This window comes from Zingiber officinale, chromosome 1A, assembly GCF_018446385.1.
Source record: "Zingiber officinale cultivar Zhangliang chromosome 1A, Zo_v1.1, whole genome shotgun sequence".
Classification (NCBI taxonomy): Eukaryota; Viridiplantae; Streptophyta; class Magnoliopsida; order Zingiberales; family Zingiberaceae; genus Zingiber; species Zingiber officinale.
Genome location: NC_055987.1, coordinates 189,548,381 through 189,566,549, shown reverse-complemented (window position 1 = coordinate 189,566,549; position 18,169 = coordinate 189,548,381). Strand labels below are relative to the sequence as shown.

The 18,169-nt window shown below is 38.3% G+C and overlaps 2 protein-coding genes across 2 annotated transcripts; both read right to left on the bottom strand.

The window, feature by feature from the left end:
• Positions 1 to 6,648: 6,648 nt before the first annotated feature.
• On the bottom strand, positions 6,649 to 8,278 carry LOC122038807 (aspartic proteinase nepenthesin-1-like). The gene is made up of 2 exons (XM_042598749.1): positions 7,477 to 8,278; positions 6,649 to 7,412 (listed from the first exon to the last, which is right to left on the bottom strand). Exons 1-2 carry the CDS (start codon positions 8,128 to 8,130, stop codon positions 6,732 to 6,734), a joined length of 1,335 nt encoding a protein of 444 aa, XP_042454683.1. The 5' UTR covers positions 8,131 to 8,278; the 3' UTR covers positions 6,649 to 6,731.
• A 458-nt stretch (positions 8,279 to 8,736) lies between these two features.
• LOC122038808 (probable glutathione S-transferase DHAR2, chloroplastic) lies at positions 8,737 to 11,875 on the bottom strand. The gene is made up of 6 exons (XM_042598750.1): positions 11,526 to 11,875; positions 11,181 to 11,271; positions 10,941 to 11,084; positions 10,249 to 10,366; positions 9,511 to 9,651; positions 8,737 to 9,047 (listed from the first exon to the last, which is right to left on the bottom strand). The coding sequence occupies exons 1-6, from the start codon at positions 11,746 to 11,748 to the stop codon at positions 8,961 to 8,963; spliced, it is 804 nt and encodes a 267-aa protein (XP_042454684.1). The 5' UTR covers positions 11,749 to 11,875; the 3' UTR covers positions 8,737 to 8,960.
• Between the last annotated feature and the right edge of the window lie 6,294 nt (positions 11,876 to 18,169).

Sequence of the window (18,169 nt, the reverse complement as noted above, 5' to 3'; positions counted from 1 at the left end):
TTCAAATTCTCCCCCATGATCACTTCTTATTCTTTTAATTTTAGTATCTTTTTCATTTTCTATTAATTTGCAAAAATTACTAAATGTTTCATAGGTTTCATCTTTTGTTTTTAGGAATCTTACCCATGTAAACCTGGAATAGTCATCAATTATTACTAAGCAATACTGGTTCTTGCTTAATGACTTGGCTCCATGTGAATCAAATAGGTCAAGGTGAAGGAGCTCAAGTAATGAGTTGGTTCTTTCTAGATTTGTTGGTTTGTGTGTTGACTTAGTTTGTTTTCCTTGTTGACAAGCATTACAGATTGAGGTTTCAATGAATTTTAGTTTGGGCAGACCTCTAACTAGACCGTTATGACTCATTCTTGAAATGAGTCTAGTGTGAGTATGACCCAGTCTTCTGTGCCACAAGTCAATCTCCTCTTCTTGTGTTATTAAACACTTTATTGAGGATGTGGGTAGATTAATTGAGTACATATTATTTTTCCTAAGTCCCTTAAGTGTAATTTCAGGATTTTCAATATTTTTGACTAAACACCTAGTTTTGTCAAAAGTGACTAAGTATCCACTATCACATAATTGGCTTATACTTAGTAAGTTGAAATTGAAATTATCAACTAACAGAACTTTTCTAATAATAAACTCGGAGCTGAGTTCGATATTACCTCTTCCGATTACTTTAAGTTGGCCATTGTTGCCGAATGCAACTGATCCTAAATTTTTTAATTTGAGCTTTGAAAACTTCAATTTATCTCCAGTCATATGTCTGGAGCATCCACTATCCAACATCCATTGATCCAACTCCTACACATGAAGTAGTTGAATTGGTTTAATGGATTAAAGATAGCGTGATTGAAGCAGACACTATGTTTTCTAATCCATTGTAAAAAAAATTACTTTGCATTTTAAGTTTTAAAATAAATTTTTAAAATAAGTTTTGAAAAGATTTTTCAAATAATTTTGAAATAGATTTTGAAAAGATTTTTAAAATGATTTTGAAATTAATTTTAAAAGATTTTTTAAATACTTTTGAAATAAATTTTGAGTTAATTACTTTGATGATAATTTAAGATAATTAACTTGATTAATTTAAATTCAATTCAATTTTACTTTTAATTCTGAGTCATCTCACCCAATCTAAATTTTCAATCAGGGAACCCTATAATTGTTGTGAGATGAATTATGGTTGAATTTTAGGGTAATGTTTAACTTTGTGTTAGATTCAGGTTTAGCTTTTGGGTTCAACAAGTAAGCATTCTTTGGATAAACTTCTGGGCTATGGTGAGTCACAAGGAACTCATTAAAGTAATCATGCCTTCGAGGTTTTCCAAATAGTCCTACCCACTGAACTTAATACTGAACCTTGGTCTAACTAGTTAGGATCCATTTAAGGGTAGCTTCGGTCAGTTCCACTTGGCCAAATGCACCAGGTCGAAGCCATATCTTCCTAGTCATGCGATGCCCAAGCTTCCCTAACGTACTATCATCCAAAAACTTCACCAGTACCGTGGGTCAAGTTAAACCTCGCCCATTTATCTAACCTTAATTACCCTACCGGGTAGTCTATTCTTGTTTACCCATTCCGGGTAGATTAAGTTTGGTTACCCAGTCGGGTAATTTAGTTGGGGGTGCCAGCTATTCTAGATCCTTCTTCTATTGACTTTTGAATTTTAATTTAATTTCGAATTTAGAATTTATAATTTTGAATTTTAAATTTAATTTCGAATTTTGAATTTAATTTTGAATTTTGAATTTTAATTTTGAATTTCAAAATTTGAATTTTGAATTTAATTTCAAATTTTAAATTTAATTTTAAAATTTTTAAGATTGTTTTTCTTTTTGCTCCCCCTGGATCATAGCCTCGATATGGTCTATCGAGGTAGTGTATTTGATCCTTCGGGACCCAATATTGACCAAGTCCAACTTGATTGACCAAGTTGGACTTAGGTACCCATGCTTGGACTACTTTTATATTATTTCTATTAACTAATGATAAATACGATTTGTATTTCGTTTTGGTCTTAAATCCAAGTCCGGCTTTGTTGTAAATGGCTCGCTGTTTTCCAAGAATCAGATCCATATTCTTGGAACCCAAGGTGAACCGTTCCAATGTGTTCTTGAGTTCTTTAATTTGAGCTTTCAGATTGGAATTTTCTTCCTCAAGTTGTTGGACTTGAGTTGAACTTCCAATTTGAACTGACTCAGTTAAAGAACTCGAGTCAGTCGCTTCCTTAAGGGTTGTTACCTCCTTTTGGAGCGACTTAACCCGGACGTTGGATTTAGCCAATTTTTTAAGCAAATATGGAATTAAATTTTGCAAGTCATCGAAGTTAATACTAGACATTAAAGCACTTACAGTGGTTTTGGGTCCTTCTGAAACGGATACGGATCCGTGGCTTCGCTCGGACTCGGTGTCTGATTCGCTCTCGATTTCTGAATCGGACTCGAACTCAGACTCTGTTTCAACAACATGTGCTAGTACTGGTAGAGCGAGGAGGCTTGCTTGTTCTTCTTCATTGGATTCAGATTCGTCTGATGACTCGGACCATGTTGCCTTTAACACTTTCTTCGTCTTTTTCTTTCTAGCTTCCTCTGTCTTGCTTGTACCTGCAACCAATGTAATACCTTCCTTGACCGAAGTAGTATCATACTGTTCATCTAATTCAAATAAATCGTCTATTAAATTATGCTTACTTACTTGGGTACCTTCGTGTAACTGAATCAGATTCTCCCACAGCTCCCTGGCGCTTGAGAATGGGCCGGTGCGATTCAGCTCCTTATTCGTTAAGCCGCACTGAAGTGTATACGTTGCTTTTGCTTCTGGTAGTGGCATGCCGGCGCCGTCAGTTGGTATTTCGAGCCCGGTCTTGGTGATCATCCAGACATCGAACTCGGTTTGTAGGTACGACTCCATTCGGCCTTTCCAATAGCCGAAGTCTTCGCCGGAGAAGAGCGGTGGTCGAGTGGTGCTATAGCCTTCTTGGAGAGCCATTGAATCTTGCACGAAAAAATGAGCAAAAAACTTGTCCCAGGACTTAATCCTGGATTAGTAGTGTGGTAGAAGGATAGAAAAAGAAATTTACGAGTTTCAAGAAAAAAATAATAATAAAATATTATTAAAAAAATATTTAAAAATATTATTTCAAATTTTGTCAAATTCAATATTTTATCAATACTAATAAATCGTGAAAGGATGAAAATGTATTTTTCGAAAATAATTTTGGAGGGAAAAAACGAAAGACGTAAGGTTTTATTTTTACCCTATAAACACGACAAAGCCACGAAAAAAAATGATTGAATAGTGGTTGCACCAGTTCAAAGCGACCCCGCTCTGATACCAATTGTTGGATCGAGACGCGCTAGAGGGGGGGTGAATAGCGCTCATGGCTATTTCGTTCGATTCGTAAAACTATCGGAGTAATTAAGCAGCGGAATAAAACAAAGTAAGCACACAGAGACAAGAGGATTTTTACTTCGTTCGGAGCCTTGATCGACTCCTACTCGAAGGCCCGCGATCCTTGATCGCTTCCGGTGGGCAACAACTATAAGCTCGTTAAAAGATTACACTTATGAGTACAAATAAAAGCTATAAATATTATACCGACAACAAGAGATGTTAAATCTGAAGCTTCGGGTTGTCGAACACTTGTAGCAGCACTTCGGAACGTCTTTTGGAGCAGCACGTTGATGAAAGATCACTTGGAATTCGTTGTTCTGGTGCTGCTGCTCGAGACCCCTTATAAAGGGTGTTCAAGGCGCCTTGAAGCCCTTCAAGGCGCCTTAAACAGGCCGAGTCACCCGCGGAGATCAGCACAGACTTGGTCGAACTTCATCCAGTTCAAGGCGCCTTGACCCCCAAGGCGCCTTCAACCTTCAACCCAAGGCGCCTTGAACTTCATCTAAGGCGCCTCCAACCTTCTGCGCTGGCTTTGTACCTGAGGCGCCTCAAGCTCCATGGAGGGACACTATTCATCCGAGTTGTAACTTGCTCCTTTGTTCTGCAAAATGTGTTAGTCCCAAACACATACCTGCAAAACAACATTAGCACGTAAACATAATGAATGATAATAATGAAAGTTTTGACAACATTCGAACTGTCCGATTTTCGGCCGGAAACCCTAGGTCGACCCGACGCCTCCTTCTTCTGAGGAACGCGTCCTCACCTACTCCACTCAGGAGATTTACCTGCTGCCAGTGCGATCCTCCAGATCGACTGGACTTTTGCTCAGCACTCGATACTTCCGGACTTTCTGCTAGACATCCGCTTCCCGGCTAGTCCAGTCTTTCACCTGGTTCGCGACACCAGGACTTTCCACCTAGGGTTACCACCCCCTAGGACTTTTTGCCTGAAGTCATCAACCTGCCAAGACTTTCCGCATAGGGTTACCACCCCCTATGACCTAGGGTTACCACCCCCTAGGGTTTTTCCCTTTGCCTAACCGCAACTAGGACTTTTCTCCACCTAGGGTTACCACCCCCTAGGACCTAGGGTTACCACCCCCTAGGGTTTTTCACCTGCCTAACCGCAGTTAGGACTTTTCCTGAAATACTCATTCAACATGTTAGATCACAACACACCTTAACTTTGAATCCTTTGCCATTATCAAAACTTGGGTTCGATCGTTAGATGTTTCCCGCACCAACAAAATCTATTGGCTAGGGGTGGGAAGACCTAGTGAGTAACAGCACGGTCGATGGTCGTCGGTCAACGGTCGACGACCGACGACATAAGGGGTCGTCAGTTGGGCCGCCCAAGGGACCGCCAAATGGGCCACCAGCTGGGCCGCCCAAGGGGGCGAGGGGTCGGGTCGTTACATGTTTGATCCGACCATCTTCTTATTGCTTTAGTAAGCGATTAGTCATTCTAAAGCGGTTTGGATCTGATACCATTTGTTGGATCGGGTGAATAGACGACCTACAAATATATTAAATCTTTCTCTTGCTAACTTACTTTTAGCAGAGACACATACATTAATTAATAAATAAATAACACATAAGAAAAGATAAGAGACTAAGGATTTACTTGGTCTACAACCGAGGAAAATATTAATCCAAGACAATGAATGTGTACTAAGAAAGCTCCTTTTTCGACAAATGTCAAAGGCGAAGTAGCCCTTATAGTAATTGGAAGTTCAAAAACTAAATACAGATGTTAATATGAAGTGTGTTGTGGAAACTAAGAGGACAAAGCCTCTATTTATAATATTCTAGTTGAAATGACCATCTATTGACGTGATAGACTGGAGGAGCCTTAGTGTCAACAGAGGCACCTCAATTCCATTGGATGTGCCTCGGTTCCAGTAAAGGTGCCTTAGTTCGGCTTAAGTGTTATCCACTTCACCAACATTCGACTGACCTGACGACATTAGATGGGTCTTTGATCATTAGAGGCACTTTAATCATTGAAGGCACCTTGAGTGTGCTAACGTGGATTCTTGCTCTTATATATCCTAACCATAATGTCTCCTGGGCTTTGGGGGTGCCTTAGTTAATCTGAGGCGTCTCGGCTCTTGTTCATCCGAGACGCCTTCAATCAACTGAGGCGACAGGTCTTCGAATCAACAAAGCTCCTTTTTATAGGAGGCGCCTAGAATGGCCAAGTACAGATTTAACCATTCACTCTTCCGCTTGCCTGAGTGATGGTTCGGCCGTTCGGAATTGAGTTTATCCGAATCGAACTCCGACCTTTTACTCGAGCAAACTTCCTCCTAGCTTTTCGTTCCTCGAATGTACCGCGCACGTCCTTATCTACCTGCATACTTTTTTACAACTCCATATCCTTCGGATGCACTGAGTCTGTCAACTCTCTTCCCGTGTCGTTCTTCTCACTTTGCATCTTTCGCTCAATTTCTTATATTCCTAAGTTTTTACATATTTAGATACAAGACATCAAAACACATGAAACTTAACTTAAATAGGTTGATTGATATTAAAATTTATCAGGGGATAAGGAAAATTATATTGTTGGCTATTTTTGATAGCTTCAATAGTTAATAATTAAACTAGAAGCAACCAAACTATGAGTTTTGAACCTGTTGAAGTCCAAAGGATGCCATAACGTGTCATCTTCACAAGAACGAGGCAAGTCCAAAGGATGTCATAACTTGTCATCTTCACAGGAACGAAGCTCTGATACTAAATTGAAGGAAGAAAAAAAAAAAAAGAAAGGCAACGAACTTAAGCAAGAAATTTAAGGAAAAAAACGAACATTATGAAGCAAATTGATTTTTTTTTTTTTTTTTTTTTTGATTTCTTGTTGCTACAACTTATCTTAAAAAATTTAACACTTCAACCTTATTTATATATTTTTGGGTTGCAAGAAAATCAACCCGACATTAAGAACATTAAATATATTAACTTATATAAAAAGGAGTGGCTAATTGTAGTTTCCTAATTTAACTCTGCCATGGAGTCTAACCGTGTGGGTCGGCCGTGCGGTGGATTTTACAATGAATAGATGAAAAGGTTCTTGCGATGAAATTAGATAATTTTTTTTAGAAATAGAAGAGATATTTAGAATTAATTTGTAATTTGTGTTTAATCAATTTGTTTAATCCAACAGGTTTAGCTTAAAATATTGGATAAAAAGTGCACTAACGTTAGTTGTTAGTTAGACATTAATGAGCATGCATGATCACTGTAATCACGTATCGACGAAAACAAACAATTATATTATAGAACAGAGATAGTGTGCAATAATTCCCCATATTCTATAAAATCAATTAAGCCAATCAGAGCTTATCACACTGCGTAGGGACGAATGAGAGGATCTCCTGCTTCAAATCGTAGAGAATGTGCAGGTTCTGTTGCTGGAAGTTGCCGATGATCGACAAGCCCCTCGATCCCATGATGGTCAAGCACAGCAACCCCGTGCTGGAGTCCGCGATCAGGTAGTTCTCCGCCGGCAAATCCAGATCCGCGCCGTCGAAATTGAACGTCAGCTTCGGCACGGTCACCGACGACGCCCCCGCTGGCAGCGAGAAACAGACGTCGAGTCCCACGTCGGAGCCGTCGGCCGCCCGCAGCTGCACCTGGTTCAGGAAGGCCCTTTTCACCTGCCGGTACGCCGCCGCTTCTAAGTAAGTGATGGAGGTGCCGGAGTCGATGATCACGCCGCCGGTCCCGTCTTGCTGGAGTGCGAAGGCGGAGCTCGGGATCTGGAGGCGAGTCCCGCCGACGGTAATGCCTTTGAGGGGGAGGTAGTAGAAGGACGGCTGTTGCGGGTTCTTCAGCAACGGGATCGATTGCACGGCCACCGTCCCTTCGCTGGCGCTGAGATCAGCTAGGGAGCCAAATAACAGAGGACTCTTCTTGGATTGGTCCAAGGAGGTGAGGCAATAGGAGAACTTGCCCAATCCCAGCTGAGATATCAACGAGAGCGGCCCGCGGCCGAGCCCCACGATGCCGGCGCCCTGCCAGAAGCCATGTTAACCAGATAAGAACAGACCAAAGAATAGAACCAAGATGAGAACCCACCTGCGAGAAGCCGTTCCCCACATTGGTGTCGCCGCATCCGAAGGCGACGCCGGGCACTGCCGTCGGCTTCGCGTCGCTTCCTAACTCAAACGTCTCGCTGGCGAGCACGCCTTGCGTCGACGAGGAGTCGCCATAGGTGTACAGGTACTTGCAGTCGAAGGCGGCGGCGCAGCGGGAGGTGGGCAGGGCGTGACAGAGTTCGCCGGTGCAGGGGAGCTTCTTGTAGGTGGAGGAGATCGAGGGGTCAAAGACAGCGGAGGGCTGCAAGAAGCACCTTACGCAGGGCTTGCACTGCGTCCAAATGAGGTCGCTGCCGGTGTCGAGGATGGCGGAGTAGGCGAGGCTGGGCGTGCCGATGGCGAGGTCCATGAGGAACTCGCCGCTGCCGGCGTGGACAGACGCCTGGACTTGGCCACTTCCGGCATCGGTGGCTTTCACCACCGCGCCGCTGCCGCCGTCGGCGGAGGTCAACCTCGCGACCCGGTGACTGCTGCGGAGCGCGGCTCGTTGTAGAAGCTCGAACTTGGAGAAATTCCCATTGGAGTCGACGTGAGTGAGCTCCACTCGGAGGCCGCTCAGCGACGAACAACGAGCCATGTCAATTAACGCCCATAACTGAAGTAAGAAGAACACCTGGACCGCTCCCATTCCCATTTTGTAGAATCCAAATTAAAGCAAACAGAAAGCGAAGATTTACAGCTTCTATAAGTAGAATTAATTTGCTGAAATTGTATAAAGAGCAAGAAGACTAATTATAAGCAAGATTATATGGAGTCTCAAGAGCAAACAATAAACAATATTGCGACTTGATTCACAGTTTATTGGTGCCAACAAGGTGTCATTCTCAATATTTTTCTGTTCACTTTTAGGTTTAGATAGGTAAGATATCTGTTTCTTCACTATCTTGAGTTGAGTGCACTGTTTACAGTTTGTAGTTAACACGCAATATATACATAGTGGATAACAGATCATCAAAAAAGATGATGAGTCGATCAGAATAGACTAAAGGGTAGGTGAGCAACTTGAATGGTAAGCTCATTGCAGATGATCAAGAGAATATGTGCTGCTTTACAGTGCAAGTAAGTCATGCCAATATACGCCACGGAAGGTCTTCTGGCTTTTGGTGGAGGTTTGGTTATCCATCAACATTATCAGCTCACTTGTTTAATTTAGAGATCAACAACTTATAGTCACTTTCAAAACCTGCTTGGAAGAATAGATCTGACAGTTGATCGTTTGAGTTAAGCCAAGGCACAGTTCTATACAGAATATGCAATTCCATACATACTTAATGATTAAATTACTCGACAAAATAAGCTGTTTGCTTTATGGGCTTTATTCTGATTCTTTCGAAGTAATGAAGCATTAAACAAGATTATAAGGGAAAGTTGGCTAGCTTTGCATATTGCACCAAGCTCAAAAGAGCATGGAGAAAGCGAGGTAGATGTCTGTGCCTAACTATACAAGAGTTCGTTTGTTGATGTTTAAACGAATACTTTGGGACGCCATCCAGCAATCACGTCCTCTGGAAGTGCTCTAGTCTTCACGAAAGAATCCTTGGAGAAAATTAACTGCAATACCAAGACAAGTGAAGTTATGAAAAAAAAAAGTGATGATTCTATCAAGTTAAACTTCAATTGTTTGTTGATTTAACTGGAAGTTAAATTAGTGAAAATGAATGGCATTAAATATCTTCACTTATATGTTTCATTCCAAGTAAATTGTTAGGGACCCAAGTGTGGAGGTGGCTTCAAATGCATTAAACTCACAAGTGATTTGTTTGAATTGCTGGTCCTAATACACTTCTTTGTGTTTCTTTCCTTCAAGTGAACTAGAAAATGAATATTTTATCTTATTTTCCATTGAGAATTCAATCTTTTTCCTTCCCCTTTCATTTTTCCATCATTCAAGTGAACTCAATGTTCCAATTCAATGTGTTTCCAATTAATAAGTGTTCATCGGATAAATTATTATATCATAAATGGAAAGAATGCGACTGTCAGGAACCTAGAAAATGTAAAGCAGTTGGCGTACCTTCATGTATGTAGTGACATAGTTGAGTGATTCTGGAACTGACCAATTCTTGTAGTGACCGAGAGCAATTTCCATGTGAAAAAGCTTAGGCCCAAGTGACAGATCAGCAGCAGATATATTGTCACCATTCACAAATGGACCCTGATAAAGGAGAAAATATAGTTGATAGTGCAGTAGGAACTACTCCCAACTCACTAAAGTAGTGCCAGAAGGTTACATGCATGACAGCAGTACCAAACCAAATCCATGAAGCTGCAGCTCAATTGCATCAATCATGAAAGCAAATTTTAAAAATCTTGATTGAATATAAGAGATATCTATCTAAGAAATTCAACGAGAAGCAATAGAACTTGAGAGCTGATTGAAACATACATCCCACTGTCATGTTTAATATTAGAAAATGGTTGTGGTGAACTCTGACAGCCAAATGGAGTGTGTTTCTCAACTTTGACCATAAAATTTGGAGAAAACGCAAGAAGATCCAGGGTTGATTATACTGTCAGAATTGGGTCTTCATCATGCCAATTTTCATATCCAATGAAAATAGCAATGTCAAATCCACCCCGCCTACATATCATACATGGAGGGAGCAACTTGGGACTTTCATGGTTAACACAAATAGTCAGGCAACTGCTCTCTGATTAGCAGACAAATGCACTAGTATGCACAGTGTTTAAAGAATGGAAGCATTAATGCTTGACCTAAGTAGAGTAAAAGTAAATGAAAGAATAAGCTTACATTTTCCTTTAAATACTCATTAAAAGAAGTCAGCTCATCAAGCAAGGCCTGCTCTGTGCCATCAGTAGGATCTTTGCTTTTTAAGAAACCAATAAAGGTTGAGAAGATCTTTAAACCACTATGAAAAAGACAAAAGAAGATACAAATTATGTTAACACTCTGTCCAAAATAAAACTGTATGAAGATTTATAAAGCACTTGGCTTCAATGGTAATAACTAGTTAATCTCTATAGCTCCAATTTGTCCATTATAACAAAATAAGGTACAATCCCTCTCTAGAAAAGATGATTATCTTTAATGAAATTTCTCCATGCTATAAGCACAAATAATTAGCAACAGAAGTGCATTGGAATTTCTACCCGTTCTCATCATTCCCTTTGTTTTGACAAACAAAAAAAGGCATGCCCGAGAAAATTTCCTAAAGCCTAAATTGATGTGCCCGCTCAAGATAACTTTGTGATCCATGGTAAGCGTTAATATAGAAATTGCTTTGAAATGCTTTAGATAAAGCCAAATACTGAGAAAGCTTGTGGTATAATACTAAGTAAAAGAAATCTAGATAACCCCAAGCAAATCATATGCTCTGTAGTGAAAACAAGATAACCATAATCCATAAAAGAGATGGAAGTGATTTCTATTTCATTAACTATACATTTAATACAGATGCAAAGATATGAAAGTAAAATGCATACGCTGATGCCTTCTCTGGAGGAGTCTCAAGGGATGGAACAGGATACTTCTCTTCCAATGACTTTGCGATAATGTCTGAATCAGCAACCCACTTATCATCAAGCTTTATGACAGGAACTTTTCCTTCCGGGCTTACTTGTAAAAACCTGGAGAATCAATTTTCGAATGTAACATGAGCTAAACCTATCAATTCCTCCATATTTGTCCTCCTTTTTTTCAGTAATCTATAGTCAATTGTTTACCAATCTGGCTTCTTTGCGAAGTCTACCAACTTTATATCATAAGGCAGATGCTTCTCTTCGAGGGTCAAAAGTACCCTTTGCGTGAAAGGACCTGAGAATCATAGGAACGCTCATGCAATGTCATAATTCTGAGAGTAATGTTGAAGACAATTGACAATCAAAGAACGAGTGAGCTAGTCCCCGCGATCACTAAACAAAAATTTAAAAAAAAAAAACATTGTTAACAATAGATGGTGCACTGAAGCACGAGACTCTAATGAAACTCAAAAGAAAAAAAAAAAAAAAAAAAAAGATGCCTCTTTTGAAGTCAGCAAAGATGAGAGGAAAGAGATCGAGAGACATTACAATCGCCGAGCCGATTGGGCACGGTGACGGATGCCTTTGCGCAGACCTCAAGTGGCGAATCCGGCGAGATTGAGGCGCGGACAGACATAACACGGGCGAGGCGCCGTGAGGAGGTTGGGTTCGACTTTAAGGAGACAGAGGAGTGGATGAGAGCCGCGGCAGCGGAGGAAGAGAATAGGGAAGAAGAGCGGGAGAAGAAGGCCGCGGGAGAGAGGGTTGCCATTGCTGCTCGGCGTCCCTACGCGGTGGTCGATGCTTCGACCCTATCCGCGCTGCGGTGAAGCGATAGAGAGCAGCCGGCGCGATAGAAGAAAAGTGGACACGAGTCACGACACGGGCTGAGTCACCTGCACCCGCTGGCTTTCTGGCGTCTTTCAAAATTTATTTATTTATTTATTTTTATCAGTAAATGGAAACTTTAATTCTATGGTAATTTACGAGAACAAGGATCTAACTTTTTGAATTCATCAAAAGTATATCACACTTTAATAATTACTAAAAATACACAAATATACTTAATCTGTCTGATAATTATGTCGGTATGTAACCCTCGGATCCTCTGTCCTGAAACTTCTATATCTCCGTGTCTTTTTATCAATCGGACGGATCAGATTATATCTCAAGAATATCTTGCACATCATGAGGATACTGTACACATCTTAAGAATGTCATGATGCCTTAAGATGTAATTTGGTCCATCCGATCGGCAAGGGGATATGGGGACAGAAAATTTTCGGGACAAAGGATCCGAACTGCTCTCCCTCTCCTCGTGAAAAACAATTAAATCTCTTCATATTAAATTTTATTTAATATAAAATTATATTTTTAAAAACTTTTGCATCACCACTAGTAAAATTGAAAATAGTAATGGAAAATATCATTGGTCTCCTTAAAATTTTAAAAATTCATAGGATCTGAAATTTTTATAATTTAAGATCTATCAATGGATCTCTAAAATGGTAGTCAAAGATTTTGAAAAAAATTAAATCTCTCATTTTTTTCTTTTTTTCTTTTTTTTGTTTTTTTGATTTGTTGGGCATGATATCTCCCTATATCAGGCCTAATGTGAGCATGATATAGAGAGATATCAGGTCCAATGTGGATATAATTTGATCAAAATTTACTGATCAACCTAGAAACCTCATAGTATAATCAATTTAGGTCATGTGGATTTTTAAAATTGCAATGAGTCTAAATATACTCTTCATTACTATTTTCGGCAGTTATAGTGATATCAAAAGTTTTGAAAAAAAATAAATTCTCTTTTTTTCATGTTAACCTTTTTTCTCAAACTTATTATGGAAGATCGTGCTCACGTTAGATCTGACATCTCTACATATCAAGATCAATATGCTTGATATCTTCTCATATTAGGTCCAAGTCCAATAGAAAGGGAAAAAAAAATAGAGAATTTTTCCACCAGCATAGTTGCATACTTAGTAGGATGAAGCATGATCAACGCTGCCCCAAATAAGTTGAGAATGTTGCCTGAGGCTCTTGACTCCTTCCTCTGTGCCAGCCAGCTGATTTTTATTCTTAATAGCAGTCAATATACTCGAATATATTGATTAAATAGCAACAAAAAGAGTGGCAAAAAGGTGAATATATTCGTCCCAGTATCCCCGTCAACTCGTCCTAGAGCTAAAATGGAGGAAGTAAATCACGGACGGTTACTAGCCTTTGGAATAGTGACTAGCACATGAGGGAGATATTTACCTTAGCTTTACCGAGATTCGAACCCCAGATCTCATGATGGCAACACCTCATACGCTAGCCACTAGACTCATCCGAGGGAACGACAAAGTAATGAACTATCAAGGGCGGATCCAGAGATAAATTTTAACGAGAACTAACAGAATATCTTTTGTAACATAATAAATATATTTAATAAGAAAAAGTTCAATTTGACATCATAAAAAGATAAAATACTAAATCAATAAATTACAATTAGACTATTACTTATTGAAGTATTAGTTAACACTTGGTGACATATTAGGTGGTCGTTGGATAAGAAAGAGGAGGCAACTGCATCCTACGGCTTTTCATCTTTTGAAAACGTTGCAATATTTGCTCATTTTCAATTGTTGAAAAGATATTTTTCTCGATGTATACGACTAGACTGTCATTCATCCACTCGTTTCTCATTTTATTACGTAAATCAGTTTTTATCGTCTTCATCGCAGAAAATACTCTTTCAACAGAAGCGGTCGCAACTGGTAAAACTAATATCATCTCAATCAGACGATAAACCAATGGATAAGCTTGATTTTTTAGAGTTTCAACAATTTTCTAAGCAAACCTTCCCAAATCTTCAATTCTAGAAAAATTTAGATCCTGTCGTATATTATGAATGAAATTCTGAAGTTGTTGTTCAATAACTATACAATCATTTGTTGAGAAGTCCTCAGGATATAAATCATAAAGTCGAACGAGTTTCTGAACATTGAATTCAGAAAAAGAATTCCTTGGATGAAGACATGCTATACAACTAAGCAATTCTGTGTCAACTTCTGAAAAATGAGTATTCATCTCTTGTATAACTAAATCAGCAACCTAACATTGTAATTTGCAAGAATAATAATTAATAAGTTAAAAAAAATCTTATTGATAAATATAATAATAATAAATTTTCTTTTTAGAAATAATACCTAATAGAAAATCTCCACACGATAATAATGTAAATTGGTGATGACTTGCCTTCTACGTCTACTAGACCATCAATCAAACAATTGTCTTTCATCTCCAGCACTAGGATCTCATTAAACTCACAAAATGTGTTGATTTTATCTATAATTGTATGTCATCCTTCTTCCCTAAATATTTGAAATTGATCTTTCACACTCTCAACCAAACTTATGGCTTGGACAATATTTTGATCCTTTTGTTGTAACACAAGTGACAACTCATGTGTCATTCCCAATATCATCTTCATCAAGTGCAACATGAACACAAACTCATAATTCTCCATTTTCTGAATCAAACTTTTGGCAACCCCTCTACTATCAAAAGAACTAGAATCATCACAAATATTCTACAACACTTGTATCACTAAAGGCCACATAGATAATAGACGACCCAATGTCAAGTAGTGTGATCCCCAACGAGTGTCTCCTGGCCTTACTAAATTAGTTTCTTGATTTTTGCCACTGCTCGTACTAATGTCTCGACCGTCCAACATTGCAACAATCCTATCATGTTCAATTTGCCTAAGTTGATCTCTCCTTTTACATGATGCTCTCGTCATATTGAAAATCATAGGGACATAGTTAAAAAAACACTCGCATTGAGATTACTCTTGGCAACAACAACAATAACTAATTGTAATTGGTGAGAAAAACAATGAATATACCTTGCATATAGATTTTCTTGCAAAATGAGATATTTCAATCCATTAAATTCACCCCGCATATTTGAAGCTCCATCATATCTTTGACCTCTCAGTCTAGATAATGATAATCCATGTTTCACAAATAAAGCATTGATAACATCCTTCAAAGAACGAGAGCTAGTGCCGGATACATGTACAATTGCAAGGAATCATTCAATCACTTGTCCTCTTTTGTTCACATATCTCAAAACAACTCTCATTTGCTCCTTCACTAAAATATCTCGAGATTCATCAACCATTAAGTAGAAAACATTGTTTCCAATATATTCAATTATGGAAAGTGTGATCTCAGAGGCACATGCATGCATAAGGTCTTTTTGAATTGCTGGAGAAATCATTTGATTGTTTTCGAGAGCATTTTGATTAACAACCTTTGAAACTTCCTCATTCCGTTGACTGTACCATTGAAGAAATTCAAGAAAGTTTCCTCTATTTAAAGAATTACTTGACTCATCATGTCCACGCAAAGACAGTCCCTGCTTCAAAAGAAATCGCGTAACATCCAATATTGCTGTTAAACGAGTGCGATAAGAAACCTCTATATCTCGCTCATGTGCTCGTAATATATTTGAAACACTATGTCTTTGATCTTGAAAAGATTCAAACTATACTCTAGCATGATTGTGACAACTATCTACGATATCATTATGCAAATTAAATCTTTCTAAAGTATTTTTCCAATTAATGAATTCCGTTTTTACAAAGACATCCTCTTTATATTGACCTCCTTTATTTGATGGTTTAAAAAGATAACACCATAAGCAAAACGGCGCATCTTTTGATATGTTATATTCTAGCCATGTATATATTTTATACCAACTATCTTGGAAACTCCTTTCTTGATTACCAAAAGAACTTTTTAGATACATATGCCCAATTGGTTGGCAGGGCCCCCTAGTCAAGTACTCTCTTCAGACTTGATCTCGAATAGAAATATCAAACTCTTCAATTGATTTTCATAATCCAAGATCACTAACAATATCATTTAAATCTAATTCCACATGAGATTGAATTTCCACAACTTCACTAGTATTAGGATCATTGGATTGTTAGAATGTATATTAAAAGCCTAGCTTTTGGTATAAACATTTATCTAGAAATAAGAATCACATTGGTCAAATGTCTACATTTATGATAAATGTAGTTGTTCAATTAATTTATATTGTAGATAACATGTTGTGTGGTGTCACACATAGAAGATCATGTTATCAGTACCTTATAAATTATAAACAGTAGCTCACGACCAAGATGGAAAGGAACAAATTATTGGAAGGTCGTAGTGTAATTAGGTATTAGTTTATCTTAACTATATAATTACACTAGTACACTTAGAGTGTATTGAGTAGGACCATTTGAGGTCGTTCCTTTTATACTGACTTTATGAAGGAACAAAGACCTCAGTTATTATCGAAGTGTGTGCTCTTAATCCTAATATAATAACAAGCACATATATTTGATATTTATTTCTTTAATTTATCAAAGGGTGAGATTTAGTTCGATGAATCAATAAGCCCGATAAGTTGGGAAATGATATCACTTATAGTGTGTGTTGTTGATTATAGAAGGAAGCTGTGTCCTAGAGATACTAGGTTGATAATGTCCCCAAGAGGAGCTCATAAGGATTGTCATGTTAAACCCTGCAGGTGGACTTAGTCCGACATGATGATAAGGTTGAGTGGTACTACTCTTGGACTAAGACATTAATTAAATGAGTTGTCAGTAACTCACTTAATTAGTGGACATTCGATATCTTAAACACAGGGAGACTAACACACTCATAATAAGAAGGAGCCCAAAAATGTAATTTGGGATTGGTGCGGTAGTTCAATAATAGTTCTCTAGTGGAATGAATTATTATTGATAAAATTAAGTTGTGTGTTCGGGGCGAACACGGGATGCTTAATTTTATCGGGAGACCAAAACCAATTCCTCCTCTCGATCCCTATCGTAGCCTCTTATTTATAGAGTACTATACCCACCTATACCCACCTTCATACCCATAATAAGGGGGTCGGCCAAGCTAGCTTGTGGTTCAAGCTAGGGCCGGCCAAGCCTTGATTCATGGGTGGCCGGCCCTAGCTTGAATCCAAGCTTAGGTGGCCGGCCCCCATTAAATTAAAAAGAATTTTAATTTTTAATTTTTATTATGTGGAAGATATAATTTATTAAAGAGAATTAAAATTAAAATATCTCTCTTAAAAGGATCTACAAAAGATTAAAGAAAGAGATTAGATCTCTTTCTTTATTTGTAGATTGGAAAGATATTTTATTTTTTCTCTTTGAAATTATTCACATGTTGAAAAATTAAAATTATAGAAAATTCTTTTTATCAACCATGAAGGGATTTTAAAGGGAAATTTTATTTTTAAAATTTCCAAAGACAAATAAGGAAGTTTTAATTGTTGATTAAAAATTATCTTATTTGCTCTACATGAGGTGGCCGGCCACATACAATTAATTAGGAAATTTTATTTAATTTTTCTTAATTAATTGTTGTCAAGGAAAGTTAAGGAAATTTTATTATAAATAAGTTTCCTTATTTACCAAAGCCAAGGAATATAAAAGAAGGGGTTGGGGTGCCTTCATGGGTTACAACTTCTGTTATTTTTTCCCTCTTTGGTGTTGTGGCCGGCCATCCTCCCTCCCTCTCTTCCTCTTTGTGGTGGCCAAAACCTATCTCTTGCTTGGAGCTCTTGTGGTGGCCGGATACTACTTGGAGGAGAAGAAGAAGAAGGAGAGAAAGCTTGCATCCCTTGGAGTTTGGTTGGTGTTATTCTTCATCCTTGGTGAAGCTTTTTGTTTTGGCCGAACCTAGCAAGGAGGAGAAGAAGGTGCTTAGGTGGTTTCTCATCTTGGAAGATCATTGCCCACACAACGTCCGAGGTTAGAAGAGGAATACGGTAAAAGATCAAGAGGTCTTTCTAAAAGGTATAACTAGTAATTTTTCTTTCCGCATCATACTAGTTATTTTTGGAAATAATACCAAATACAAGAGGCTTACGATTCTAGTATTTCGAATTTATTTTCGATGTAGTGTTCTTATGTTTTCTTCTTTTCCTTGTGATTTGATTGTTCCTTTCGGTTAACCTAAAGTTATTTTAGGAAATTAAATATTAACTTTGCTTAAAAGGTTTTGTCTAGTCGGTGGTGGTTGTTCCCATATCCAAGAAGGTCATGTGCCTCGCCACGTCAGTACTGGGAACCAATTATGGAAATTAATATTTAATGAAATTAATAACTTAGGTGATTTGGATCG